We start from the raw sequence: 27637 nt of genomic DNA on the forward strand, positions 1-27637 counted from the left end.
CACCTAGCAGCGCCTTAACAACCACTCTGAACAGCCTAGCAATCATTCAGACCACCCTAGCAACCACTTAATAACACCTTAGCAACCACTCAGAACCCCCTATCAGCAGCCTAGCAAGAAACATGCCAATCCATACTAGAAACATGCTAATATATGTAGTTATACTGTAACTGTTTCAAACTTCTTAAACTACTTCAATTATTTAAACTTAAAAACTACTTCAAACTTTCAGACTAGACTTTCTTAAGCCACCATAAAGTTTGTCTACGAACAGTTAACATTTGTAATAGTTTAAAGTGATATATTGTCTGATATTGTCTGGGTTGGTATTGTATATTGTGTGAGTTTTTCACAGACTTCAACAGTGTAAAAATCTTGATGGTTCTGTGGGTCTCGTCCATCAAATCTGATCTTTCATTAGTATTTTTTATTGGAATCTAATCAGGTGATTGGCTGGGCCATTCTACAGCTTGATTTTCTTTCTCTGAAACTATTTAAGAGTTTCCTTGTCTGTGTTTTGGATCATTGTCTTGCTGAAATGTCCATCCTAGTTTCATCTTCATCATCCTGATAATGTAGATGTTGGACTGAAGCAGCTAATATTAATTTACAATGATGAAGGGCAGAGGGTTGTTAAAGAACTACTGAGAGATTTTAGCTGCTGTCTGGGCTTTCACTGCCTTTCTACACCTCCCTTTCTTTATGTGTTCAATACTTTTTCCCTGCGTCATTTCATTTTATTACACATAACTAATTTGATTTGTTTTCTTTGCATATACGGATTTCTTTTTATTTGTCACCAACAAAATTTCAAGTCAACGGCACCTTTAGAAATATGTTGTCTGAGAAAAATGGTGACGTGTTGAATTTCTTCGATGAACGACGATGCAGATGCAAACAATTCGGTATCAGTTCAGTAATAATCAGAACCGGTTATTATTACATCATTTATCACATATGCATTATATAGTGGTAGCTTACTACTTACTTTTAGTAGACTTTTGAATGTGGTAGCCCCAATTCATATTCATTTTTAAAATGGAAAAAAGAACAGCACCTGCAAAAACCTGCAAAAATATATATATTTTGCTCTTCACAGAAGACAGAAAGTCTAATGGGTTTGGAAAGAGATGAAGGTGTGTAAATAATGACTGATAGTGACTTCTTTTTCTTTGCCAAGATTGGATTCTCTTGGATTAGTAGATTGATATTTCACTGCTGCTAATGGCACCTGGTAGATTTGTTTCCCTGATGCCTTCATTTGGCTCAGAAATGTCTGATTAATCTTACAGTCTGACGCTAAATAGAATGTTAAATATCCCAAGAACTCAACATCAATAGAGGCTCTCCGCGCTTCCAGATCTCCTAGTCTCTCTTTCTTTGTTTTTGCATTTGTTGTTCTCCCCTCATTGTTTTTATTTCGAATTCATCCACGTCACCGCTTCACTATTTTCTTTCTCATTCTGAAATGGAGTGTTGAGAGTGAGCTGAGATTTTTCTTCTGTAATCAGAAAACCTCTTCTACCTGCAGATGCCACTCACTCACACACATACACCGAGAAAGAGAGAGAGAGAGAATTACTGCACACACATATACGCACACAAAGAAAATGACTGCACAGACAGCCATGCACACACACACATAAACACACATCAGACCTACACACTGCCTTTCCCAGCAGGACAGAGTACATGGCGGAAATAAACCACAATTTTAATTGGCTATTATTAGATATGATTATCTTCTTAAGTTGCAGAATGTTCCCATTTGAACATTTCCATTTTCTCTGCAAGCTCGACAAAGTCTGAGCATGTTGAATGCTGGGAATATGTGTCAGAGAACTGAGGTGTTTTTTCTGTGAAAACAGAATGACATTCAGCAGCACGACGGATTTCTGATCGAGACCAGAATAGGGAATTGTTGTTTCCGGTTGCACAGCCATTCATTATAATAGACTGTGTTTCGTTTCCTATCAGTCATGATTTCATTATCATAATGTAACAGTGGTTTTAACCTCCATGCAGTGTACTGTGTGTTTTGGTACTCAAATGATCAACTAAAAAGAATTAGTTAAAAGACTTGATGATGCAATCACATACACAAAGAAAACATAAGTTAGACCATCTAATTGAATTTATTTAGTTTACTCAGTTAAATGAAATCGTTGTTCAGTAGATGGCAGCATTTTCCTATGAAATTACGGCACACTTTAAAATTGAATTCAATTTAATTTTTTTTTTCATTACTGAAATGTTTTGAGCTATAATACTGTTTAACAATATTAATGTTTTACTGCATATTTGATCAATTAAAATTGCCTTTCTGGCACTGTTTTCAGTTTTGGAATAACACGAGGGCGAGTACAAGATGAAAGAATTTAGACAGTAGTGCATGAATATTGTCATGAATATACAATCAATATTGTGTAACTGATGAATGAATGTTATGACAGAACCACAAAGAGCACAGAAGAAATAACCTATAAGGCCCTTTAAGATCCTTCCCTTTGTTCATCGCATCTTTCTAAAATGCTGTCGATGCTGTTCAGTACACGAGAGGAGGACAGCCGGCGACCGTGTTATAAATTTTGTGTTGTATTACTGTGATGTATTTGCTCTGCATTGTGGTGGGCAGCGTGTAGCAGTGTGTGCATATTAAAGCAGTGTGTCAAAGGAGCCCATTTTAATTTCAGATATGGAAATGGGACGAAGCAGGCGCTCTGACAAATGCTTCTCTGCTGCTGGAGAGATGCACTGAGACCTGGATCTGTGTGTTATTCTCCAGCAAAAGAGTCAGTTGGAAAACAAGAGAGTTGACAGTTACATGCTGTTTTGGTTTGCGTACTGTATTTGTTTGTGTCTGACCCACACACAAAACGTCTCTGTTTGTTTTCGTACTTACTAAAGCCATTTAAAGACCCAGTAAAAATGTGAACACGACTGTGTACTTAAGTATAATTGTATCATTTATTTGTGCATTTTTTTAAATGCAGCAAATTTCATATGTATTTCAAAGCTTGTATCTATTATTTATTGGTTAATCGTTTAATACATTTAGGTGGAATTTTTTACCATCAGTGCAGGGACAGTGTACATTTCTGTATAATTAATGTCAAAGGTTATAATTCATGCAAGTCATAGTTAACTTACATTTTCAAATAAATTTGTTGGAAAAGAAATTGAATTACTCAATAATTACTCTTAACTTTTATTACTTTATTAAATATATTTCCAGCAGACACACAACATTATAAGACATAATATAGGGTTAGATTTAGGTTGTCAACATCTAAGGACAATGTTATTTTGACATCCAATAACAACGTGAAATGACATTGTTATTTTGTTGATTTTAGGTTGTGTTGGAAAATGACCAAAATCCAACATGGAACCAACATCTTAAACCAACGTCATAATGACACCAAATACTGACAACCAAAATCCAACATCTGAAAGACGTCATGGTGTTAAAGTCAAGCTGTAACATCATTAGATGTTGATATTTTGTGGTTTCTAGATTGCGTTAGATTGAAACTACCCAAAATGGAACGTCTGTCCGACATTGGACATTCTTGTTGAGTTCTGACATCTACCCGATTTTCATTTAGAAACAAAATACAACATCACACAACATTGGAGTACAACGTTAATCATGTTGACGTCCTGTGTCTGCTGGGTTATTTCAAATCCTTCTAAACATCAATGTACATTATAACTAATATAAATTATCTTTTAATTTTTAGTTTGAGCTAAGCAGCTTTAGCTTCATGAAAAAAAGTACTTAAAAAAGTTAATGATCATATCAAAACACTGAACGTTTTAAAGTACTGACATCATATTTTCATACATACCATATATTGACATTATGACCTCATAACCGTAAACTTCTTTATTTGAGAAATATATTTGTATATAAAACAAATACAGCTACTCTGCTTCTTTGAACTGATTTATACTGAACTGTTGATTATATGTACAGAATTTAAGGCAAGTATAAGTGTTATAAGTAAAAACAAAAAGTAATCGCTTATATTACTTTTTTAGTGAGGAATTATATTACAATAAGTCGTTATTTTGTAACTAATTACATCTAATGCTGATGAAGATCTATGATTTGAAATATATTTAATCTATATAAAGAAAGTAATTTTTTCCCTCTAATTCAGTGATTTTTTTTGTCATTGTGGTCAAGTCAAAAATAAATTGGTTAAGAATTATCTGGGAAAATTTTACTTGGCGTTTTCTTGCTACAAAATGAAACAAAATACATTTTCAGTTCAATTCACATGTAATATTTTCATAATACTTTTCATAATAACTTTTCATAATAACTATTATTTCAGAGGCGCAGAAAATAATACAATCTAAAAAAACTGTTTTGAAAAATATTAAATATTAATTTAGTATTTAGGTCAGTATCCAGTAGCCTTTGAAATACATAATTACACATACTTCCACATGTTTTTGTTGATTTGGTTGTTTTTGAAACTTCCTAGACAAAAAAAAAAGCATTGCTTAATGTAGTAGTTAATACTGATTACCATTTCTAAAGTTCTTCCACACCTCATAACCATGTGAATAGCTTAACAGGACAATGAAACAGCAATTCAAAGCCTTGATATGCCTTATAAGTGGCTTGCATTGCTTTTGTGACATAAAGCTTTTCTTCTTCATTATATTATCACTGACAGCAGCCATAATGAAACCATACGAGAAGATGATGATACAATTACTTCGTTCTTTGTGGGAGGCACTGCTCTGAATGCTGCTGTAGAAACCTTCAGCATTGCTCACTATTTCAGACAATAATTCCACACAAAGGTCACCATCATTGGCATTCTGGTCTGCACAGACTCATGGGCAGCGGCAGAAGACTTGCGTTGAATATCTGACAGCATAAAGGACCGCTGGCCAAGAAGAGCGATAAAAGGACATCCCAAAAATCTTGATTAATATATCTGGAGACTGACATTTTGTCTCCACTGACACAAACCATTTGTCCATAGAAGATAATTCTGACTAGATATGTTTCCATCCACCTATTTTTATGCCCATTTTAAAATATTGCATAAAAATTGGAAATGGGAAGATGTACTGAGTAGGGCAGACTTTTTACCTGATAAGAAAAAATGCACATGAACTAGAATGGAAACACATTTACTGAATAAATTCCAGCATGCGCAATTAAAAAGACTGACCACATTGTAAAACATCTGAAATCCCTCAGCCAAAGTCTGTCATCAAAGTGGTTTAGTATATTATTATCTCCAGACCAGAACTGTCTTGAGTGTCTGCATTCCCAAAGAACATCTCGCCTCCAAAAGCCATCGTGCATTCATTGCATTTGTCATTTTCTTCTGAGGTACAAGTAATTTATTATATAGGAAAAAGGCCCACAGTGTCTTCTCCTACAGCAGCCATGTTTGTTTTTTATATTTGGCTCCAGTTTATCAGGAACTGAGGATTTTGTTCTCTTCGGGTGCTTTCACACCTAGAATGTTTGTTTCGAACCTGCTGCGTTTGCCCCATTATCTCGGTTTGTTTGGGCATATGTGAACATGGCAATCACACTCAGACCTGCACCAAAACAATTGGACTTGGCTGAAACAAACTCTGGAGCGGATCAATTGAAGTGAGAAAGCAGTACAACGAACCAGGCTATATCACAGTGTATTATGATTAAGTAATAGGCAAACCTTGTTATCTCGGTTTGTTTGGGCACATGTGAATGCCACAATCAGGCTCGGATCTGCACCAAAGTGATTAGACTCAGTTGAAACAAACTCTGGAGCGTATCAGTTGTAGTGAGAAAACAATACAATCCAACAAATTAACAAACCAGGCTATATCACAGTGTATTATAGTTGTGTAATAGGCAAACCTGATGCGTTTGCTGCATTATCTCGGTTAGTTTGGGCATATATGAGAACGGCAATCGCGCTCGGATCTGCGCCAAAACAATTGGGCTTGCTTGAAACACACTCTGGAGAGGATCAGTTCTAGTGAGAATGCAATATGATCCAACAAACTAACATACCAGGCTATATCACAGTGTATTATAATTAAGTAATAGGCAAACTTGGTACGTTTGCCCTGTTATTTCAGTTTGTTTGGGCATATGTGAACATGGCAATCGCACTCAGATCTGCACCAAAACAATTGAATTCGTTTGAAACAAAATTGGAAGCGGATCGGTTGTAGTGAGAAATCCATACGGTTCAACAAACTAACGTACCAGGCACAGTGTATAATGCTTATTTAATAGGCAAACCTAGCATGTTTGCCCCGTTATGTCTGGTTTGTTTGGGCATATGTGAACAAGGCAATCACACTCAAATCTGCGGCAAAAAAATTGGGCTCGGTTAAAACAAACTCTGGAGCGGAGTGGATGTAGTGAGAAAGCAATACGATCCAACAAACTAACATACCAGGCTATATCACAGTGTATTATGGTTAAGTAATAGGCAAACCTCAGATCTGCACCAAAACAATTGGGTTCGGTTGAAACAAACTTCAAAGCGGATCGGTTGTAGTGAGAAAGCAATGAGGTTCAACAAACTAACGAGCCAGGCTATATCACAGTGTATTATAGTTATGTAATAGGCAAACCTGACGCGTAAGGAATGTCATTCCTTCCGGTAAATGTGCGTTTCAGGTGGAATATGAAAGTAAAAGCATGCAGTCTACCTGAACTAATAAAAAATAATGCCTATGTGACTGTTGATTAAGAATCTATATTTATTTTAGAACTCTTGACAATTGAAATGAGGCTATGTATGAGAAAGTCTTATCTCAGATTTTAATTTGGTGATGATGTCTGTGGGTGTCACCATTCAAAAGTTTGTCATAAATTAAAATGAAGGCGTATAACAGCTGAGCACAATCAAAAAAAATAAACCAAACTAAAAAATGTAAGGAGAGTTTACTCGCACATGAATTGTTTTAACAATTGTGGTCCGTTTAGAAACTTTACTGTTTAAAGGCGTATCACACCACAACATTGTAACAATTTAAATCCCTGTTTCAGAACAAAACAATCGATCTACATGTGTGAAAGCACCCTTTAACACCCTTTATTAGATGGAAACAGTTTTATGCGATATTCCATTTCTGTGCAAAATTTTAATTCATATCTTCGAATGGAAACATAGCTACCAACGCAGGGATTCTGGGATTGGTCTTGACTAATGGTTGTTTTAGGGTGGACAGTGTATATCCAATGGATTCACAATTTTTCACTTGTGACAATATTGACAACATTGTGGGTGCCCCATGTTAATTCACACATGCAGTGTCCTTTTGAACTCATGAAAGTTGTTAGCTTTGGTATGTCAATACTATGTGTATCATAAAAAACGTAATAACCAAAGCCATCACCCTTCTAACATTGAGAGATCAATACTGTTTGGCAAGCAGTTGTTTCAACAACAAGAAAGATCAGCCAATTTTTGTTTTCAGCCAATGCTAGTAATAAGGTTGAATTGAAGTGCATGGCAGATCGTAAGTCTTTTGTATCTATGGCTACTTTTAGGACTTGTTCTATTAGATTAAAGTGTCCCTCTGCTATACCTGGGTACATTATGCACGTACAGCGCCTCATGGATAACTATCTTGCAGAGTCATCAGTTCGTTCTCATATTCTCAGAATACTGGTTTTTGGGAAATGCTAAACAAAAGGAAGAATTTTAAGGGAGAGTTCATCTCAACATTATCATTTATTTACCCTCAAGTGATATTAAAACTAGTATGAATGTGTTTCTTCTGCACAAACAAAGTTATTTTGATGTGACTTTTATAGTTTTAATGTACGTTACCTTGTTGCAGTTTTTGGTCCCAACTGATCTCAATGTAGTCAGTAGACACCAACAACTAATTGGTTGCCCTCATTCTTCAAAATATCTTCTTTTGCATTCAGCAGGAGTAAGATATTCACACACATTTAGAACAACATGAGGTAAATGAACCTATTTGCATGCACACGATTACACTGATAACTCATTCAACTGAGCTCATTGAAATATCCTGTTGTCTCAGCTTACATGAAAACCAATACCCTGACAGCAAATCAGTATTAATTAATAGTTTATTTCTTGGCAGTAACTTCAAAACGCGTCCTTGTGAGTGTTTCATTTGTTATTCTGGATGCCATGTTAAGTAAATGAATGAAAACAGAATGATTTCATAACATGCCATGTCACTGCAATATAATCCTCTACACATGCAGCATTTTAATTGTTGCACTTCTGCTTCTGTTGAAGGAGATGAAAACATTTTTAGATTTCTTTAGGTCAAGAAAGCATCGAAGTGTACAGTATATTTCCTCACTTGAGTTTCTAAACGCTAAATCTCTTTAAAACATCTAAAAATAATTAAATACTTATTTAAAGTGCTGGTATTCACCCAGCAAGCATTTTTTATTTTTAATAGATGTCTAATAGATGTCTAATAGATGTCTAAACATAGTCGTCTTGGCTAAAACAAGGCTAAATTTAGGCTGTCAGTGAAAATCTAATAGACGTCTAAGAGACCAAAACTAGACTAGTCATCAAATAACCAGATATGAATGACTACACATATAAAGTCTGTCTAATCTGTCTATTTGACGACTAGTCTAGTTTTGGGCTATTCTTAGACGTCAATTTGATTTTCACTAACAGCCCAAGTTTAGCCTTGTTTTAGCCAAGCTGTCTACATTTAGATGTCTATTAGACGTCTATTAAACACAAAATTGTTTGCTGGGCACTTACATGTCGTATTAATATCTTTCCGCTATGTATATATTTGTGTATATATATATGTTGATTTTTGGGTTGTTTTTGTATACAAATAATATTAGATTGCTGTTTCCGGAGCATTTTTGGGTCTCACTTTTTAATACAACAGCAAAACAAAACCTGAGAGAGCATTGATGCAGTACTTGTCCAAACCAAGAATGATGAAGCATATTTTTATTCTCATCTCTGTGTCTTGTAAAAAAGCAGCTGTCATTTGACTTGTGGACAATTGTGAGCAGTGCCAGAGATGAAATGTTGACAGTTTCTGTGGGGCAGACAGAAACCAGGCTTCAGGCTGGACATAAACCATCCCGCTTTTTCATTACATGATCAAAAACACTCATAATATTTTACTGGCAGTCCCTGAAACGGGACCTGAGGATGTGTGGAAATTAAATGGCTGAGTGATCGGACAAGGTCAGAGTGCTGGGCAGTTAGTGCAAATGTACTGTAGATCTTTCTGGCGATTAAATGCAGTATTACTCAGAAACTAGCTATATATTCTGCACTCTGCAAATAGTACCAAATTGAACTGTATTTTGCCTTCAGAACTGCCTTAATTCTTTTTTTGTCCAAGTCCTGGAAACAAAAGTATGTGGTTTATATTGACACCATACTGTAAGTAGGCATCAAAAAAAAAAAAAGTTGATTGTGGTCATACAATAAAGTGATGGACTTTAATGCTATCAGCGTCAGCATCTCCAAATTATATCATCAAACAAATCCCATTCAAAAATTTTTTGATCCTCTATCATTCACGTCCATCTTTAGAGAGAGGCTAGAGCTTGTGTTTTATTGGATCTGGAGCACAGGATCAATGACCACAGCTGTCAGTTTACTGGGGCAGCAGGGGAGATTCCATTAATGTGTTACTAATTGCTGTTAAGCGGCCTGATGTACGGGATGAACAGAGGCTGTCGATACAACTGACATGGGTGTACAGAGACGACCCGAACCAGGTCAACACCCTGTCTCATGACAAGACACATCCATTCATCCATTATCCATCCATCCAAAACCAACCATCCACCCAAAACCATCCATCCATCCAAAACCATCCATCCGTCCAAAACCAGCTATTTATCTATGCTCTCATCCCAAACCATTTATTCAAAACCAACCATCCATTCAAAGCCAGCCATCCATCCAAAACCATCCACTCATCCAAAACCAACCGTTTATCCATGCTTCCATCCAAAATCATCCATCTATCCAAAACCATCCACCCATCCAAAACCAACCATTTATCCATCATCCATCCAAAACCAACCATCAATTCAAAACCATCCATCCATCCAAAACCATCCATCCATCCAAAACCAATCAAAACCAACCAGGCATTCATCCAAAGGCATTCATCCAAAATCATCTATCCATCCAAAACCGCCTATTCATCCAAAAACATGCATCTATTCAAAACCAATCATCCATCCACCCGAAAACAACCATCCATTCAAAACCAACCATCCATTCAAACCCAACAATCCATTCAAAACCATCCACGCATCCATTCATCCAACATTGTACATCCATTCAAAACCAACCATCCACCCAAAACCAACCATTTATCCATACATTCATCCAAAACCAACCATCAATCCAAAACCATCCATCCATCCATCTATCCGTTCATCCAAAACCAACCATTTATCCAAAACCAACCATCAATCCAAAACCATCCATCCATCCATTCATCCATCCATCCAAAACCAACCATTTATCCATGCATTCATCCAAAATCATCCATTTATCCAAAACCAATCATCCATCCATCTATCCGTTCATCCAAAACCAACCATTTATCCAAAACCAACCATCCATCCAAAACCAACCATCCACCCAAAACCAATCATCCATCCATCCAAAACCATCCAACCATCCAATAACAACCATCCATCCATCCAACAAACCATCCATTCAAAACCAACCAACCAATGTGATTCTGATTTTTTAATCCTGCACTATATGCAAATTTAACCAGGTTTTGTCGACTAAAGCGTCAGATACACTGCATTTTGGCTTTGTACTTCACTCGTGTTCCAGTAAAACATCATCACATGCATGCAAGGTGGGCTCAACGATTACTGTCATTACATATCTCTTTTTGTTCTACTGAGATGTTATCAAACTGTAAAGAGTTTACATTAATTTGTGCGTAATCTACTCTCCCAAAAACAAAACACTGTGCTTTCATAGATGAATAAATAGCTATAGTTCCTACACAGCGTTCACTACTACCTGAACACAGGCGTAATCTTTACTTCATGTAATATTCATTTAGAATTGTGCAGCACCCAATAGTATCTGGTTGCAGACTTCCACATGCAAACTGAGACACTCATGCTCTCAATAGACCTATATGGCCAATTCCACTTTCAAAAGGTTCCAAAAAATGAACTGTACCGTACCACTTTATGGGTACCCTTTCCAAAGGGCAGAGCTAGACGCGCAGTTGAACACTATTGGTTTACAGAGAAGCGTCATTAGCGTGTACACATAATACACAAGCCAGGAGACTGAAAACAAAGAAAGCACCATTTTTAAATACACTGCCAAGACATTACATCGTAATACTATATATATAATAACGAGCCATGGTCAACCTGAGCTCAAACAAACTCTGTCGTCGTCTTGATAAACAGCCACAAGGTCAAGAACAACAAAATCTGCCGTGTACTGTTGTTTCACGAGACCATCTAAAAAAGCATGAGCAGTTTCACTTTCTCCAGAGAACTCGCGTGCCGTCAATGCGCATCTATATTTGAAATGACAAACTTCTCGAGTTATGATAATAACGTGCACGTGATTATTGAAGTGCTTCTGACATCCAGTGCTTTCAGAAACAGACCAACACTAAAGAGAAGCGCAAAAAAAAGCTGAAGCCGGAAAAAAACAAAAGAGCAAATGATTCTTTCAGCAACCTAAAACATGAACAAACTGCCATGTTTAGCTATTATCATCGCCTTTTGGACTATTATGAACTGGGAATGACAGAATTACTTTTTAACAGAGGCCAAATATAATAATATTGAAGCCAATAAGGACTAAATGTATGCTGTGTGTACTTTTTCTGTAATTGGTAACATATCGGAGACTGTAAGGGTCTGTATGTGTTCATATATGTTGCATTTATTTATTTATTTTATATAATTGCTGACATTACAGTAGGCTATTTTGCACTTCATTGATCTGCAGTTGTAATCAAATCATGTTCATAGAAAGGTTGGTAATCAGAATCAGAATCAGAATCAGAAAGAGCTTTATTGCCAGGTATGTTCACACATACGAGGAATTTGTTTTCGTGACAGAGCTTCTACAGTGCAACAGCATTACAGAGACAGGCCAAAAAACAGATAATAAATATATTTTTAAAAATAGAAGTAAGTAGTGAATGCAAATATACAGATTGACAAGTGTATGTACATGTTTATTACTATATACAGCGTTATATGTGCAGCTGTTATGTGCAAATTGGCATGTAAAGTGTGTTGTTAAATAAGTGTATATGTGTATAAAAGTGTATAGCAAGTAGTGATGTTGGTTTCGCAATTATTATCATCAAGTGTTCATGAGATGGATTGCCTGAGGGAAGAAACTGTTTCTGTGTCGGGCTGTTCTGGTGCACAGTGCTCTGTAGCGTCGACCAGAAGGTAAAAGTTCAAAGAGGCAGTGTGCTGGGTGTGAGGGGTCCAGAGTGATTTTGGCAGCCCTTCTGCTCGCTCTGGATAAGTACAGTTCTTGGGGAGTAGGAAGGGTTGTACCAGTGATTCGCTCAGCAGTCCGAACTATTCGACGTAGTCTTTGGAGGTCGTATTTAGTAGCTGAGCTAAACCAGACAGTTATTGATGTGCAGATGACTGATTCAATGATGGAGGTGTAGAACTGTTTCAGCAGCTCCTTTGGGAGGTTAAACTTCCTCAGCTGACGAAGAAAGTACAGCCTCTGTTGAGCTTTTTTGACAATGGAGTCAATGTGAGTGTCCCACTTCAGGTCCTGAGAGATGGTGGTGCCCAGGAACCTGAATGACTCCACTGCTGTCACAATGTTGTCCATGATGCTCAGTGGGGGGAGAGCAGGGGGGGTTTCTCCTGAAGTCCACTATCATCTCCACTGTTTTGAGCGTGTTGAGCTCCAGGTTGTTGGGGCTACACTAGACAGCCAACTCCTTAATGTGTGGTGTCGTCTGCAAACTTCAAGAGCTTCACAGAGGAGTCTTTTGATGTGCAGTCATTCGTGTACAGGGAGAAGAGCAGTGGTGAGAGAACACACCCCTGGGGGCGCCAGTGCTGATTTTCCCAGCTTCACCAGCTGCTGCCTGTCCGTTAGGAAGCTGTTGATCCACTGACAGACAGAGGTGGGCACAGAGAGCTGAGTTAATTTGGGCAGGAGAAGTTTTGGGATGATAGTGTTAAACGCCGAGCTGAAGTCAACAAACAAGATCCTCACATAGGTCCCTGGTCTGTCTAGGTGTTGCAGAGCATAATGCAGTCCCATATTTACTGCATCATCCACAGACCTGTTTGCTCTGTAGGCAAACTGAAGAGAGTCCAGTGAGGGTTCAGTGATGTCCTTCAGGTGGGCCAGCATCAGTTTTTCAAAGGACTTCATGACCACAGATGTTAGTGCCACCGGTCTGTAGTCATTTAGTCCTGTAAGTTTGGGTTTCTTTGGGATGGGGATGATGGTAGAGCGTTTGAGGCAGGAGGGCACTTTACACAGCTCCAGTGATCTGTTGAAGATCAGGGTGAAGATGGGGGCCAGTTGGTCAGCACAGGATTTTAAACAGGCTGGTGTTATAAAATCTGGGCCTGGTGCTTTTTTCCTCTTCTGTTTCCGGAAGACCTGGCGCACCTCGTCTTTGTTAAACTGTAATGCAGGTATGGAGGAGGCAGGGGGTGGTGGAGGTGTTAATGGTGGCGTGAAGAGCAGTTCAGAGTGGGTGTGGGGGGTTTTCTCAAACCGGCAGTAAAACTCATTCAGGTCGTTTGCAAGTCGTTCATTGTTTACAGTGCTGGAGGATGGTGTAGTTTGTGATGTTTTTCAGACTTTTCCACACAGATGCTGAGTCGCTGGAAGAGAACTGACTCCTTAGTTTCTCAGAATAGTTCCTTTTTGCGACTCTGATCTCCTTTTCCAGTGTGTATTTGGCCTGCTTATACAAGGCCCTATCCCCCTTCCTGTAATGAACATTTATTCACAAGTATCATTGGTACCCTTTTAGCAGTGCAAATGCAAGCCTGACAAAGGTGACCTAAACCGTACCACTCAGTGGAAACGGGCCACTAGTGATATTACCAGTGGGGTTAGGGGTATGCATTAAAAGCATTGCATGCAGTATTCTGGTCTGCAGCTAGACTCGGAACACCACTTCATGTAGTGTCTTCACATGCAGGTGGCACTAAAGAAATATGAACTGTGGCATGATATACTGTAGGTCTACCTCTGTAAATAAATACAATTTTAATCCACATATCACACACAAAAATGCCACTTGAATAAAACGCATACACTTCTGTTGAACTGGAATCTCCTGGAGTCACACCTGTGTAATATACGGTGCAAGGCACTTACATGTGAATTAGAACAAACGTCTGAAAGGATAAGTGAAACATGTGCAAAGATGATCCCTTCTTTTATATCCGCCTTCAGTGGAACTCTTGTTTTTGTGGTGCTGCGTATTTTCAAGCTGTGGACATTTCTCTAGCCTACAGGTGTCTTTTCATACTTTAAAACAAAGATCTTGCTTGACCTATAAGTCGGCAGGTACCAGTCTCTCTGGAAATTGCCATCACACACACACACATACCATACCGACAAAGATTACTCCCACCTTCTTCAGCAAAGCCATTCAAGCTTGAAGGTCAATCCGGCCACCATTACCGATATATAAATACTCAGAGCAAAGAAAGAGTGTTGGAATGAAAAGAAAATGGGATTTGTTATCTAGCACGAGGGCTCTTAATGAGCTGCGCTGCTGCCCACTCTCATAGCCTCCAATGCAAACAGATGTATGCGATGCCCTCGGGTGACTCTGTCTCAGTGGCTGTGGGTTGTCCGAAGGTTACATCAATGCAGTTAGTGCCCACTCTTTCTCTCTGGTAAGCCTGGAAGCTTACTGGCTTTACTGTCTGGATGCTAAAAGGCTGGTTCACATGAATGTCCCTAGATGACTTTCCCATTCAATTAGAAGGTTTAACTTATGTTTTTAATCAGGGATTTAAAGAAACACTCCACTTTTATTTGGAAATAGGCTTAAGTCACCTAGAGTTAAACAGTTGAGTTTGAGCATTTTTTAATGCATTCAGCTGATCTCCAGGTATGACCGGAACAATCTTATCTTAGCTTAGCATAAACTCTTGAATCTAATTAGACCATTAGCATATCGCTCAAAATTGATCAAAAAATAGTTTGAATAATTTTCTTATTTAAAGCTAAACTTTTGTTTTTATATTGTGTACTAAGACTGACAGAAAATGAAAAGTTGCTATTTTCTAGATCAACTACAGTATCCTCTCATTCTTTTTATCAAGGACCTTTGCTACCAGATGCAGCAGATGCAATGATATTATGCAGCACTGGTACCTATTATTACCCAAAATTGAGAATTTACTCAGCACTTAGGCCCAATCCCAATTCCACCCCTTAGCCCTTCATCTTACCCCTACCCCTCGTTTTGCACGTTCACATGAAGGGACAGGGGTGTCCCAATTCTCTTTATCTTGAAGGCGTAGGGCTAAGGGGAAGGGCTAGATAGCCCTCAAAAGAGAGATTTTTCAGGACCACACTCGAAACCAAGGGGTATGAAAATTTCCCAGAATACACCAGCCACAACAGCAGCATAGCTGCACCTGGAAGTAGGGAGATCCACAAATTATTATTTTTTGTCAATATTTCGAATTTTTACGTCAAACAAGCACATGTTTTAATACATTCATAACCGAATTCGTGTTTTACCGTCATGCTTTTTTTTTAAAACGCTAAATTTCGCTATCTACAATCCCTAATATTAACTCCTGTATAGCAGTCCCACAACATTCTGACACTCGATGACACTCAAATACCCTGTCAGAAAAGTCTATTGGTTGAGAATGAGTTTTTTTACAGCATCTGCTATAATGTTAATGTTGTTTTCTTGTGTTTACATTGATGCATATGGCCACTGTGTAAATGCACAGTACAGTTACGAGCTTATTGCCATGTTATATCGTTATGATAACATGATAATGTTGCCTTCAGTGATTTCTTGAAGATAAATACCTAAAAATAACTACAGCAGTCGCCATTGTCTGATCTCAAAGCAAGAGCTCACAATGACATATGATGATGTGTGCAGGTGCTGTAGTGGTGTCCCAATTCTTACAGGTAAATTTTGAAGCCCTTCACCTTCACACTCTGTTTGAAGGGCCAAGGGGAAGGGGAAGGAGTAGGGGTTCAAAAATAGAATTGAGATTGGGTCTTACTCTCCCTCTGGTGAGATAAGATATTTTGAAAAAAGCTGGAATTATTTACTTAGGTTACCTGTTGCAAGGTTTTGGACATGCAAAGGGTGAATAAATAATGACAGAACTTTTATTTTGGGGTGAACTATCCCTTTAACACCACCAGTTACTACAGGTTTACTCACTTTTTTCTAAAAGTAAAGTGTAAGGTCCAGCCAGCCAGTGCATTCTCACTCTATTGTGTGAATGCAAATGTCTCAGTGTTTATACACTCTGTTTGTATTATCCATATGTAAATGCATCAACGTATCTGAGATTTCTTAAATCTTACAAAAGTAACTTCTAACTTATTTATAGTGTAAATTTTCAACTTATTTTTTTTCTAATCAAATAGGCCTGATGCGAAATAACCATGTTTAAATGAAAGCATAAGCCGCTGGCTGCAGTTCATTTAACAGCCACAGGTGTCGCTAATAATAACACTTTCTATTATATTCTATGTCCCATGTATGAACATACTTTTACAATATAATATTTTCTCACCATGGTCAACTTCCTCATTCTCAGGTTTACACACAAACATAAAAATAAAACTGATTTATGTGCCTATTACACATCTTTACTGCATCTTGAATCCTGTATTGCAAAGTATTTTGCACTTCTTACTAGCTTGCTAAAATGGACTGAAATGACAAGTTAGTGTAGAAGTAAGCATACTGAGGCTGTAATACTTAATGGCTTGTCAGATTTATTAGCTTGCCAGCTATTGTAATATCCTGCTGTCTCTCCACATGAGCCTCAATAGCAGCACATCCTGTCAAGTGTCTTTCTCCAGAGCCGCAGAACCTTAGTAAGAGCTTCCTGTTGCAAAGCTGGAGCTTTCCATTCTGTATTTCATCACTGTGCTTATAAATGTGTAACCCTTATTTCTGGCTGTTCTCACCCCAGTCTCTCCAACGTGGGTTTCATAAATGAACGCGGGTTACCAGAGTGATAATTCGTTTATTCTTTAGTCTGGAGCATCGACTTAACATTCACAAACAGCATTACAACAGCCTTGCGTCTCCCGAACTTTTCTCCACTCCTTTTTTTCTCTCCCTGCTGCTTTCCGGTTTACCTCCCTTAAAGGAGCCAAGCACAACAATAACTTTCTTAACTAATACATATTAAACCTTGTATCAGACATATCAAAAGTAAATAGAAAATCTTTCTAAATAAATTCCATAACATTTTTACATTTAATTATTAATTAACAAAATATATAAGGTTACAGTCTTCCCCTGCTTAACAAAGAAACGTCCCCGTTTCCTCTAACTAATTCAAAATCACTTTAACACACTCACAAAGTGGCAACCTCTAACAAAGCAAAAAAATCGTATAAGTGCTGTCGCATAACATTTTCGTCCACAATATTGCAAAATACAAAATCAAGCGCAAAACGTTCAAAGACACTGCTATACCACATCAGCATGTAAAAAAAAAATGTGTCATATTTACACAGTATAATGGAAATAAAGAGCACAGACAATTAACACTACTGTGCATATTCTTCAACAAACAAAATCTTTAAACTTTTCAGGTATTTTAACCATACGACCACTGCGGGTTAGTTGTGGTGCTTGTGCTACTGGCAAGATGGCTCCCTCTGAGGTCATAGAGGTCCCCAGAGAAACACTGGGATTCGGTAAACTGTCAGGCACAGGGAACAAAGCAGTTGTATTTGAACATTCAGTCCCTGTTTTAGCAGTAGTCTGTTTCAGTGTTTGATTTGGCACATACGGTGGTAAGGAAGGGCGAAAAGGTAAAGCACCTGCTAATCCAGTGAGGGGAACATAAGGGGCCTCAGCGCTTCTGACCACGGTAGAGTTCGACCCCTGTGGGGAAGTGGCAGTCACCTCCCTCCAAGGACCCTTATAAACTTTCAGGCGATTGTGATGAACCACCCACTTTCTTGACTGTGGATGTCTTGGGTTTGTAATCTCATAAGTTACCCCAGGGCTATCATCTTTGTCCATTCTCCTCAAAATTTTGTATGGGCCTTTCCATTTAGCAGCCAGTTTATTCTGCTTTTGAGCAGGATCATCCAAAAATACCAAGTCACCTGGCTGATGTGGGTGAAAACGGATCTTTTTGTCATACTGCCGTTTCTGATTAAGTTTAGCTGCTGTGGACCGCTCAGTAGCATCCTTAAAAGCATATGACAAACGTTTAGTCACATCACAAGCATAGTCTGCAGGGGTACCTGGCGTACAGGAGGTGAAATCAGGACTACAGTTCAGAAGGATAGCAGCAGGTAACCGAGGTTCTCTACCATGTACCAGAAAAAAAGGAGAAAATCCAGTACTGGAATGAACACTGGAGTTATAGGCGAGTTCCACTTGAGGAAGATATTTATCCCATTCACCCCCATTGTCATGAATGTACTTGGCAAGTTGGTCCTTCAAGGTTCGATTAAGTCTTTCAACCATACCATCACACTGGGCATGGTAGGGAGAGGTACGAGTTTTTTCAATGCCTAGTTGACTACACAGGTGTTTGATCAAATCTGACTCAAACTGTCTACCCTGGTCTGTAAGAATTTTCTCAGGAACCCCATGCTGTTTAATGTACTCCTCAAAAATACACTTTGCTACCGTGGTTGCACGCTGATCCTTCAAAGGGTACAAATTAACAAAACGAGTAAAATAATCCATAACAACTAAAACATACCTATTCCCCAATGAAGTAGCTGGTAGCTCAGTGATGTCAGCAGCAATTCTTTGGAATGGTCTTTCTGCATGGATTGACTGCAATGGGGCCCTTTCATGAGGAGTAGTAGGAGCACAGGACTGACAGGAAATACATTCAGCACAGAATTTCTGAATATCTCGAGACATGTAGGGCCAATAGCAAATTTTCCTGGCTCTCAACAAAGTACGCTCTGCATTCAAATGACCACTAAATTTTTCCCCATGAAAACACTTAAGAGCAGTTGGAATAAGTACCTCAGGCAAGACTACTTGATAACCTGCAGGGCTATGAGGAGAGGATTTCACTCTGCGATATAGTATCCCATCTTGAACTGATAATTTGGGAAAGTCATGCCAGAGTTTTCTCAATGTCACCGAGAAATTTTTCAGCTTGCCTAAGGGGGGCCTTTGATTGCCCTTCTCTTTCCAATTCAAGACGGTGCTAAGACAAAAGTCAGCCTTTTGCTGAGCTTGTAATTCAGCTAAATCAACTGACAGTGTCAAAGTCATGTCAGATAGTATATCACAATCTTGTGGCCCTCCGGATGGCAATGTGACTCTTTTAGTTGTGGCATGATCAGAAATTACACACTGAACTGCTTTTGTGTTAGTCACTGGCAAGCTAGGCCTCCGTGACATAGAATCAGCATTACTGTGCTGCTTCCCTTGCCTGTGCAGAATATTGAAGTCATAGACATCCAACTCAAGAATCCAACGTGCCCTTCTACCAGTTGGATCATTATCGACCACTGCCGTTTTCAGATTCAACAATGGTTTGTGGTCGGTTATAATCGTGAATGGGGCCCCTGACAAGAAATGTCTGAAATGTCGAACAGACCATACCAAAGCCCAAAGTTCACGATCATAAGTAGACCATTTCTTTTCTGACTGAGTAAGTGCATGACTGGCATAGGCAATGACGCGTTCCTTCCCATCCTGCCTCTGGGCTAGCACTGAACCTACACAATTATGAGAAGCATCAGTGTATAGCTGAAAAGGCTGTGTGAATATAGGATGAGCTACGATGGGAGGACTAATTAGAGCCTGCTTCAGAGACCTAAAAGCTTCCTCACATTCACTGGTCCAATCAAAGATAGCCCCCTTTTGAGTCAGAGCATGAAGGGGTGCAGCTACCACAGCAAACTTCCTGACAAACCTCCTATAATAGGAGCACAGCCCAATAAATGCTCTCACCTCAGTGACAGTCATGGGAGTAGGCCAAGACCGGACTTTGTCCAGGTTCTTTTCATCTGGGAGCAGACCCTGGCTGGATACAACATGACCCAAGTAGGAGACTTCACTGCGCGCAAAATGACATTTATTAACCTTCAGTTTTAGACCAGCTGATCGAAAACGACTGAAAATCTCCTCAAGACTTTTAAGATGTTCACTAAAAGTCTGACTAAACACTAGTACATCATCAAGGTAAACTAGACAAACTTTCCAATGGAGTCCACGTAACACCAACTCCATCAGTCGTTGGAAAGTTGGAGGAGCATTTGTGAGCCCCATCGGCATCACCTTGAACTGATACAATGCACAGCCTGTAGTGAATGCGGTTTTCTCCCTATCTTTGGGTTCAAGTTCAACTTGCCAGTATCCACTGGACAAATCCATTGTACTAAACCAACGTGCCCCTGCCAAGCTGTCTAAAGCATCTGAAGCTCGAGGTAAGGGGTATGAGTCTTTGACCGTGACTGCATTTAGTTTTCTAAAATCGATACAGAACCTATAACTGCCATCTTTTTTCTTAACTAAGACAACAGGGGAAGCCCAGGGACTACAACTTTCCTCAATGACATCAGTGGAAAGGAGCTGCTGAACCTGCTTGTCCATCTCAGTTCGAATGAGAGGTGATGTCCTGTAAGCCCTTTGCTTAATGGGCTGGGCATTTCCAGTACAGATGGTATGCCTGACTAAATCGGTACGACCATAATCATAATCATTTGCACTGAAAATATCTGAGAAACTGGAAACCAGAGTCTCTAACTGTGTGCGTTCTTCACTGTTCAGTGCAGATTGGCTGAGGTCTACTTTAGGTTTTGAACAGAGCTCACTCTCTGTTTGTATCTGAGCTACTGTTGGTTCCAGCATTATATACTCTTCGCCTGGTTGAGTGACTAAGGAATGAAACTCACCTAGTCTTGTGCCACATGGAACATGACAATCCTCACTTGTAGGGTTCATAGCTCGAACACATGTCACACCAGCTTTTACAGAAGTCACTGTACGTGCTACAAAAAGACCAGGTACTGACTGAATCTCTGGGTTTAAAAGACCTATGTAATTGCATGTGAACTCCTTTTCCCCTACATTTGACTGAATTTTTGCCAAAACATTCATTTGTGACCTCGCTGGGATTAGAATGGCCTCTAAAGTCACAGCACTACTCCTAAGAGGGATTATTTCCTGCGAACACAAAAGAGGAACAGTCCAGTTCCACAATTTCAAATTATTTTCCCTGAGGTCAATTGCAGCATGGTGTTTGCTAAGAAAATCCCACCCCAGGATCACTGGCTGTGTAGCATTTCTAACCACCTGCATATCATGTGAAAACACTTCCTCACCTAGTCTAATAGTAATAGGTAACATACCCAAAGTGTCAAGATAGTCACCAGTTACGGATTTCGCCAAAAGAAAAGATTTCTGAATAGGCTTTTTTGTAAGAGAAGGAACTGACATTCTTAATGTTTCGCTGATTAGAGATATTTCTGAACCTGTGTCTACAAATGCTTGTACAGCAATGTTTTCAATGATAGCAAAAACATATGGTGTTGGAATGGCAGGAATTAAAGGTTCAGTTTGTTTGGGCCCAATCATGGACTCAGCAGATACGTGGCCCATAGTACCTGCTACCAGCCGTTTCCCTGAAGATCTACCTTCTCATCGACAAAGCTAACATGACGATCATTCGGTGTAGGGAGATGATCAGTAGAACGCAGGTTATGCCTCCCTCCAGATAACTCGTTGCAGGACCATTCTGCAGTATGACGATTCTGGTGGTATGATTGAAGATCTGCAGTTGGATGGCCATAGTGATCATAGTGAGGCGAAGTCGAGCTGCCCCGGTGGTTTTGACGAGGGGAAGCAAGGCTGGCATGTTGAGCTGCATAATGTGAAGAGAGGCTCACATGACGATCTCGATGGGAAGAGGGGTTGATGTAATGATCTCGTTGATGTGAAGATGGGCTCACATGACGATCCCGGTAATGTGAAGATGGCCTCATATAAGAATCACGGTATTGTGGAGATGGGCTCGTATGACGATCTCTATAACGGTGTCGCATATCACTGCCTTTGCTTGCGGAAAAGTAGTTGTCATCCCGACGATGTGGAGAAGATGTTGGTGAGACAGGAAATCTCCTAGGAGATGAGAGTGGAGAGTAACGGTGCTTGTCTCTACCACGTTCAGGTGAGTAATCTCTCTGTCTTGAGGAAACATGTTGCTTTTTCAGTTGACTTACTTCCATCCTGAGTGCTTTTACATCAGCAGTCAATTGCTTTACCGCTGTCATGATTTCAGACGAAATGTCCTCATGTACTGGGGTCTTTGTGGATATCATAGCAGAAAGCGATTCGCTTGGCAGTGCTGATGATGAATTTTGAGAGGTCATGTGACTGAGAGGGGGAAGTGGTGCCAGTCTGAGAACTTCTTGAGCTCGCTCCCATTTACACGCAATGGCTAAAGCTTCCTCTAGGTTAGTGGCGCCATGTTCATGACATTTTGCTTGAAGAATAGGGTCCAGACCAGCTATGAACCGTCTAAATCTTTCCATTGCAATGGCAGACTCACCGTAGTTTGGAAATGCTTCCAAAACCAATCTTGTGATTTCAGCTGCAAATACTTCTAAAGGTTCTTTAGGCATACGTGGCCTGGCATTCACAAAAGTTTGAAAATGCATCACAAATTGCTTCCTCCCAAAAACATCATTTAATGCAGCAACACACAGTTCATAGTCCCGTTGTATGTCAGGAGACAGGGACAGCCAGTAAGCTAAAGCATCTCCACTTAGTCTTGTAGGCAAAATTGCAGCTAAATCTTGCGTTTGTGCATCAGCACAGGCCTTAACTGCAAGCTCTAAGCGGGCTTTCCATAAAGAAAAACTGTCTTTATCCCTACCGTCTCCATGAAAACATGGCGGAAGATCAACTCTGAAGTGCAGCAAACTGGTAGTGCAATTTGCAGAAGCTGTGTGTTCTCTTGGCTGTTCTGCTGATGGCGCAATTTCGTCAACATCACTCTCATCCGAGGGAGACGCACGTGCGGAAAGCACGCGAGATTCGGTCGACATTTTTTTTTTTTTTTTTTTTTTTTTTTTAGCCGCTTAGCCGCTGTTTAACTTGTAATGAAGCAATTGGGAAAGTCAGTCACCTGTATTAACCTGTCTGCTGGTCACGGTGCCGTCGCCAATACGCTTCGCGGTGCATAACACAATTGTACCGGTCCAAGTTGAATGATCCAGCCGAGAAGCCTCCAGAAACTGTTAACACCGCTGCCACCAGTCTGTAACCCTTATTTCTGGCTGTTCTCACCCCAGTCTCTCCAACGTGGGTTTCATAAATGAACGCGGGTTACCAGAGTGATAATTCGTTTATTCTTTAGTCTGGAGCATCGACTTAACATTCACAAACAGCATTACAACAGCCTTGCGTCTCCCGAACTTTTCTCCACTCCTTTTTTTCTCTCCCTGCTGCTTTCCGGTTTACCTCCCTTAAAGGAGCCAAGCACAACAATAACTTTCTTAACTAATACATATTAAACCTTGTATCAGACATATCAAAAGTAAATAGAAAATCTTTCTAAATAAATTCCATAACATTTTTACATTTAATTATTAATTAACAAAATATATAAGGTTACAAATGTTTAAATGAAAATCTGAGCTACTCGTTTTACTTACTTCAGGAGATAGTTCATCCAAAAATGAAAATCTGCTGTTAATCTGCTGATCCTCAGGCTATCCAAGATTTAGGAGACATTTTGTTCTGCAGTAGAACATTAAAGAAGATTTTGGAATTAAGCTGTGGTTTATAGCGGTTCATAAAATCCAATTCAGCATATTGGCAGAGTTTTAACATTGAATTCTCATCTACATTACAACTCTTGTACTCTTGTCCTCTTGTATATATATACACAATCTATATGTATGCTGGTTCGAGCCTGTGGCATTTGTCAGTTGGCATTTCTGTGTGGAGTTTGCATGTCCTCCCCGTGTTCGCGTGGCTTTCATCTGGGTGCTCCGGTTTCCCCCACAAGTCCAAAGACATGCGGTACAGGTGACTTAGCTATAGTTGTTCGTAGTGTATGTGTGTTAGTGTGTGTGTATGGGTATTTCCCAGTGAATGGTTGCAGCTGGAAGGACATCCACTGTGTAAGACATGTGTTGGATAAGTTGGCGGTTCATTCCGCTGTGGTGACCCCAGATTGATAAAGGGACTAAGCCAAAAAGAATATGAATGAATGAATATATATATATATATATATATATATATATATATATATATATATATATATATATATATACCACTTTATTAGGTACACCTTACTAGTAGGGTTGGACCCTTAATCCTTCATGGCATAGATTCAGCAAGGTACTGGAAATATTCCTCAGAGATTTTGGTCCATATTGACATGATAGCTTCACACAGTAGCTGCAGATTTGTCGGCTGCACATCCATGATGCGAATGTCCCGTCCCACCACATCCCAAAGGTGCTCTATTGGATTGAGTTCTCATTCCCCTCTGACCTCTGGCATCAGCAAAGCATTTGCGCCCACAGAACTGCCGCTCACTGGATATTTTCTCTTTTTTGAAATGAGAAACTGCTTTTTTGACAAGTGTTGCAATGATTTGAAGATTGAACAGGTAGTTTTGAGAATTTCAATTCTGATCTGAGAAAAATTATAAAGAAAAAACACTGTAAATAATTAAGTACTAGTTAATGGAAAAATACTGTGTGCTAGTATCAAAAAAATAAATCCTATCAGCATTGTTAACAACATTACCATTAATCCATATATTTGAGTGACGTTTGACTTCAAATATTTCTGTATTTTATATTATCACATTTATATCTTGATCTTTATCTATAAGTATATAAACCAGATTGCTACAGTATTCACTGTACCATTTGATTAGGGTATGTTGAATGATTTAGTGGTGTATTAATATGTAACCGACTGCAACCGCACTGTACCTAATGACTGTTTGTTCTCTAACCCGACAGCTTTGCAAATAAGGCATTAAGCTGCTGCGCCACAGTTTCATTTACATCCTCCTGAAAAATCGATCTTGTGGGCTTGGGTAATTAAAGGGATGGAGCTCATAAACGCCCTCTGGATACAAGTAATAAAAATCAACTTTCAAGAGTGAACATGAGTTACAGTCCTTATGACAGTTTTCCTCAGATGTCCTTCAAGTTTCTTGCAGTTAATTGTGTTATGTCTTCTTATTAAATGCTGTGCTTTTATTAAACTCTTCAGACTGATCAATGCACTTTTTCTCCTCAGTTACAAAGACTGTATTGATTTTTTTTTCTCTGCTGTTTTTATCTAAGCACCGAACTGCAAAATGAATTTTAATGTGGCATTTGAAAACGGTTCATAATAAAAACATAACAAAACAAACAACACCAAGATCTCTGAGTTTTTGGAATTGAAAATTGATCGAAAACTGAATCGATTCTATGTTAAAATAAGAACAGACCAATTCAATGAAATTATGCATTGAAACAGTAGTTAATATACACATTTAATTGAGCAAAACTGAAACACAAATGGATTTTGTTCTGAGTTTGCGTTTGGTTGAGTAACTCCCGCTGTGTGATTTGTGTCTGCAGTTTGACATGCAGCGAATAACACTGGAGGAGCTGAAGCACATCCTTTTCCATGCCTTCCGAGACCACCTGACGATGAAGGACATTGAGAACATCATCATCAATGAGGAGGAGAGTCTGAACGAGAACTCCGGCAACTGTCAGACAGAGTTTGAGGGAGGTGAGCGTCAACACTGCTGCCTTCACTTTAGCGTGTGTGTGCATGTGTGTGTCAGTGGTGCTGGAGTTAATTTTAGAGTGCACTGGGTTATAATGTCATCATATATGGAGGTTTGAGTTCATGAATAATAATTAACCCATCTTGAAAGGTCTCAAACTCCTTGACTGTCCAGTCATACTGCATTACTGTAAATTCACTACAAACTACAGTGAAAATCAAATGACATAATACAGTTTTGAAGTCAGAGCACAGTACTTTTTGTATGGAGCCAGATCAGTCTCAAAAATATTATATTTACAAAATAAAATTCATAAATGCACAGCACAATTCACTTTTACAAAGCCCGGTTTGTAATTTCAAAACACAATTCATAAATTCAACACACAATCTGTGAATTCACAAGTAAAAATCATGACATTTTTTTCCAAATTAATTGGATTTGTGTATTAATAAATCGTGTTTTGAATTTGCGAATTGGATTTGTGTATTCACGAATCGCATTTTGAATTGAGAAATTAGATTTGTGTATTTGTGAATCGCGTTTTGAATTTACCAATTGTATTTTGCATATTTATGAATTGTATTTTTTATTTACAAATTTAATTTGTGTATTTATGAATCATGTTTTAAATTTTCAAATTAGATTTGTGTATTCGTGAATTGCGTTTTGAATTTACGATTTGCATTTGCATATTTATGAATTGTGTTTTGAATTTACGAATTGGATTTGTGTATTTCTGAATCATGTTTTAAATTACGAATTGGATTTGCATATTTATGAATTGTGTTTTCCAGCGTGGTTTAAGCTGGACATAGCTGGTTTTGGCTGGGCTCCCAGCCTGGGTAGGCTGGTCAAGCTGGTTTCAGCTGGTCATTTTCCAGCTTGACCAGCTAAGACTAGGCTGGAAATGACTGGAAACCAGCCAGGAAATGGCCAAAACCCCTCTAAAACCAGGCTGGTCGACCAGCTAAAACCAGCCAACTGTGAGGTTAGATTTAGGGTTGTGGTAGGTGTAAACCTTTATAAAACACAATAGGTTGGACTTGGACTTGTCATGTACAAGACATTAAATAAGTTGTAGAAAATCTTTGTGACGTGCTCCCTGAAACCTTGCCCAATGTTTGTTTAAACCTCTCTGATGCATGCATTGAAGGCCTACCACATGGTTCACAGCTGCACCCTATCACCCTAATCATCAACCCTTTAAGCAGTGTGGCTTCAGAGTATCAGTATGCTCGTCTTTCACTGCTCTGGACTCATATGATGTTGTGGCTGCGTGCAACTGTAAGTGATGTTGTCTTGTACTGTTTATTTATGGAGGATTGGTTATGCAGTTTATTGATTTTATTTGTTTGGTCTGTCTTGTGTATTTATGACTAGAAACCAGTTTGATGCCATATGAAGAGTTATGCACTGGCATTGGTGAATAAAATACCACAAAATGGATCTTGTTTCAAGTGTTTTGACTGACACTCCATTGTGATACTCCCCCTGCGAGTCAGCATTACCTTCCTAATTTCTTACATAAGTGAAACTTCTAGGAGGTTTGTACAGCCACTTTGAGGTCAGGTCTTGGAGCTGGCTCCAACCTTTGTTTTTAAGGGTATATTCTCAATCACCCTACATTAAAATATTGCTGGCTGACTGAGTGATGACCGTACAGAATGAATGTTGAAGGAGCTTTTGATAAACTTTTAC

The 27637-nt window shown here is 39.0% G+C and overlaps 1 protein-coding gene across 2 annotated transcripts in view; it reads left to right on the top strand.

Moving 5' to 3' along the window:
• caln1 (calneuron 1) overlaps positions 1–27637 on the top strand; it is a 111031-nt gene that overhangs the window by 75386 nt on the left and 8008 nt on the right. For both annotated transcript variants that reach the window (XM_056474395.1, XM_056474394.1), the window contains exon 5: positions 25782–25938. In XM_056474395.1, coding sequence (XP_056330370.1) covers positions 25782–25938 — 157 coding nt within the window. The remainder of the gene's footprint in view (positions 1–25781; positions 25939–27637) is intronic.

The sequence above is a fragment of the Danio aesculapii genome, chromosome 15 (assembly GCF_903798145.1).
Source record: "Danio aesculapii chromosome 15, fDanAes4.1, whole genome shotgun sequence".
Classification (NCBI taxonomy): domain Eukaryota; kingdom Metazoa; phylum Chordata; class Actinopteri; order Cypriniformes; family Danionidae; genus Danio; species Danio aesculapii.